This window comes from Canis lupus, chromosome X (assembly GCF_003254725.2).
Source record: "Canis lupus dingo isolate Sandy chromosome X, ASM325472v2, whole genome shotgun sequence".
Lineage (NCBI taxonomy): Eukaryota > Metazoa > Chordata > Mammalia > Carnivora > Canidae > Canis > Canis lupus.
The window spans coordinates 25125163-25129109 of NC_064281.1; the positions used below are offsets into that span (position 1 = coordinate 25125163).

At 41.6% G+C, this 3947-nt stretch overlaps 2 protein-coding genes and 1 pseudogene across 2 annotated transcripts; 1 reads left to right on the forward strand and 2 right to left on the reverse strand.

Annotated features, from left to right (window-relative positions):
* Positions 1-601: 601 nt before the first annotated feature.
* On the reverse strand, positions 602-1409 carry LOC125754714 (heat shock protein HSP 90-beta-like; the record flags this gene model as incomplete). Its single annotated transcript, XM_049107821.1, has 1 exon — positions 602-1409. A coding segment is annotated over one exon (561 nt), but the record flags the coding sequence as incomplete, so codon positions are not given.
* Position 1410: 1 nt separating this feature from the next.
* Positions 1411-2471, forward strand: LOC112655339 (heat shock protein HSP 90-beta-like; the record flags this gene model as incomplete). Its single annotated transcript, XM_035712280.2, is given in 2 exon segments — positions 1411-1921; positions 1924-2471. Coding segments are annotated over 2 exon segments (1059 nt in total), but the record flags the coding sequence as incomplete, so codon positions are not given.
* Positions 2468-2895, reverse strand: LOC112654619 (U6 snRNA-associated Sm-like protein LSm3; annotated as a pseudogene).
* Positions 2896-3947: the final 1052 nt, after the last annotated feature.

Below are 3947 nucleotides of genomic sequence, written 5' to 3' on the forward strand. Positions count from 1 at the left end.
GATACTGTCTGGCTGTTCTTGAGGGTGTAACCATGGCCCACCAGGACTGCCTAACTTGGCCCCTCACCTGGCCCAGACTCTAATCTCACTTCCCAGTATTTACCTGTTATTCACTCTGGTCAGACAGAATGACTCCTAGGCGTTGTGTGGAGGCACAGGGCATGCTCCTTTGTCAGGCAATTACCCCCAACATCCCTTGCAGAAATCCTCATTGCTAGGATGCACTTGGCCTACTTTCTCATTTTCATTCAGTGTTCCGTTCACATACTGGTTCACCATGGAAGACTGCTTGACCACCTTATGTAAAATACTAATCATATCCATTTTCTATCCCTGCAATTGGCCTTATCTTTTCTTCACAGCACTTTTGTCTATCAGACAATATGGCCTATAATTATGTATGTTTTTTATTTTCTGCGCTCCAGATAGAATTAAGTTTCTTTTTTTTCTGCATCCTGGTGATCACATTTATTGAAAGAGTTGGAAAAAAATTAAAATGCCCTTTAGCTTAAGAATTTTTGAGTTATCTGCAAATCAACTCATTTCAGGAGTGGAAGAATCCTTGATCATTTCTTTTTTTTTTTTTGTATAAAACTGTATCTTCTTTATTTTGCATACTTTAATCTCAGAACAAAATAAACAAACACCACAATACACATCCAAACCCCTTGTCAAATGTCATGAGGGCTAGGGCTTAAGGCCCTTCTGTCCTGCCTCTAACAAAGACAGGAGGAGAAAAAAAAATCCACTAGACATCAGCAGAGGGAACCAGGTGAACCGGGGCCACTCAGGGCTGCTGGGGAGCCATGGGGACACTATACAGAGGGCACAAGGTCTGCAAGGAGAAATTAATCGACTTCTTCCATGCGAGAGGCATCCTCATCACCCTCAAGTGGAGGGATCTCATCAGGAACAGCAGCACTGGGTTCCTCCGCTGCCACTTCATCTTCATCGATGCCCAGGCCTAGCTTGATCATGCGGTAAATGCGGTTGGAGTGAGTCTGGGGATCCTCCAGTGAGAAGCCGGAGGAGAGTAGAGCTGTTTCAAACAGTAGCACCACCAGGTCCTTGACAGCCTTGTCGTTCTTATCTGCCTCTGCCTTCTGCCGCAGCGTCTCCACAATGGGGTGGTCAGGGTTGATCTCCAGATGCTTTTTGGCCATCATATAGCCCATTGTAGAGTTGTCCCGGAGTGCCTGGGCTTTCATGATCCGCTCCATGTTGGCAGTCCAGCCATAAGTGCTAGTCACGATGCAGCAGGGTGAAGATACCAGCCTGTTAGAGATGGTCACCTTTTCAACCTTCTTATCCAAGATTTCCTTCATGAGTTTGCAGAGATTCTCGAACTTGGCCTTGCTCTCCTCCATTTTCTTCTTCTCCTCTTCATCCTCAGGCAACTCCAGGCCCTCCAAAGCTGATCTCATAAATAACTTGGGAACCATTGCCAAGTCTGGCACTAAAGCATTCATGGAGGCCCTTCAGGCTGGTGCAGACATCTCCATGATTGGACAGTTTGGTGTTGGCTTTTATTCTGCTTATCTGGTGGCAGAGAAAGTGGTTGTTATCACAAAACACAATGATGATGAGCAGTATGCGTGGGAGTCTTCTGCTGGGGGCTCTTTCACTGTACGTGCAGACCATGGTGAGCCCATTGGCCGGGGTACCAAAGTGATCCTCCATCTTAAAGAAGACCAAACCGAATATTTAGAGGAGAGACGTGTCAAAGAAGTGGTGAAGAAACACTCCCAGTTCATAGGTTATCCCATCACTCTTTATTTGGAGAAGGAACGAGAGAAGGAAATTAGTGATGATGAGGCAGAGGAGGAGAAAGGGGAGAAAGAGGAAGAAGATAAAGATGATGAGGAGAAACCCAAGATTGAAAATGTGGGTTCAGATGAGGAGGATGATAGTGGGAAGGACAAGAAAAAAAGACCAAGAAGATTAAGGAAAAATACATTGATCAAGAAGAACTGAACAAGACCAAGCCCATTTGGACCAGAAACCCTGATGACATCACCCAGGAGGAATATGGAGAGTTTTACAAGAGCCTTACTAATGACTGGGAAGATCACCTGGCAGTCAAGCACTTCTCTGTAGAAGGTCAGCTGGAATTCAGGGCATTGCTGTTCATCCCTCGTCGGGCTCCTTTTGACCTCTTTGAGAACAAGAAGAAAAAGAACAATATCAAACTGTATGTCCGCCGTGTGTTTATCATGGACAGCTGTGATGAATTGATACCAGAGTATCTCAACTTCATCCGTGGTGTGGTTGACTCCGAGGACCTGCCCCTGAACATCTCCCGAGAAATGCTCCAGCAGAGCAAAATCTTCAAGGTCATTCGCAAAAATATTGTGAAGAAGTGCCTTGAGCTCTTCTCTGAATTGGCAGAAGACAAGGAGAACTATAAGAAATTCTATGAGGCGTTCTCTAAAAACCTAAAGCTTGGAATCCATGAAGATTCCATTTCTTAATATCAAAATGAACGCAGGTTTCTCTTTTGGATGTCTTCTACATTTAAAGAGGCAATCATCCAAAACCTCCTATATTCCATACACGATAAATTCTTTGTTTCAGCCAACTCTTAATGGAGGAGCAACTAGTACAACACCATCTCCCCGGACAAAAAAGCATCAGAATATTCCGTTTTGTTGATTTATATATCTCTTCATATGTTTCTTCATCAATTTCTATAGTAGTCAGTTTCTTCCACATCTCCCAATATCATATTTAAATGCCGATTATATGCATGTAATCTGCCTCGAAGCTCTCGGTCATTTCTCATTTTCACATAAATTCGCTCATCCAGGCTGAGCCTGATGAGATCCAGGGGCTCTTCTATGGTGTTGGTAGTTTGTTGCTGGTCCACGTCATCCGCCATCTTTCAAACCCTGCGCCCTTTCCCCTAGAATTAAGTTTCTTGAGCTAAAAGACTTTATCTGTTTGAATCGTTGCTTTTTTACCTGTGCGCAGAACAGGTCCTAGCATATAGAATGTTTCCCATAAATGTACATGAATGAATGAGAACCCTGTTTTAGGTTACAGACCCTTTGAGAATTGACAAAAGATATGGACACCCATAAATGCACATATGTATAGATAGCTTTGCTTCCCACAAGTTCAATCAGTCTATAAATCTATTTGACTTCCAGAGAGCTCCATTTCAAAACTAAAGAATCAGAGAAGTAGAAAAGTGATGAAAGTAATTTTTTAAATTGGGGAAGTGGAAGGGATAATTAAAAATAAAGGAATGGCCAGTTGTGTCAAGCTAGAATTCAGAATGAATGAGTTTGATATATTGTTTCATCTTGGCAAGGAAGCTAGTGGTGACCTTCAAGAATTCAGTTCCCACATAGAGGTGGGCAAATACTGATGGACTAGGCATTAAACAAAGTGTAGATAGCAAGGGACTGGAATCAGGTTGATGATTTGGGATCATGGTTAAAGGGTAACAGATGAAGATAAAGAAAGGTGACTTGCTTTCTTGTTGATGCTGAAGTTATTGGCAAAATTAAGACTAAATCCCAGGTTTCTTGATAACTGTCCTTGAATAAAGTATAACAGTTCAGAACACAGGCTCTGGAGAAAGCAGAATTCCACCACTTATTGTGATTTTAAGCAAATACTTACAATTCTTCAGGCTTCCATTGATTATCTGTAAAATGTCGTCAATAATAAAGTCGTGATGAGTTAATGTATAAGATTAACATAAGTGTTACAAAGTGTTACAAATGGTACAAAGAAACCACTTAATAAATTTTACCTATCATTTTTATCATCCCATAAAGATAGTCCCATGTCTGTTATTGCTTATTATTCTATGCATTGTTTAACACACTCCCTGTTACATAGCATGTTTATATTATTGTGACTATCATGTAATAAGTGAATATTAGATAGCAAATAGAATAATTGACAATAAATGGAAGAAAATAATTAGAGCAATAGCT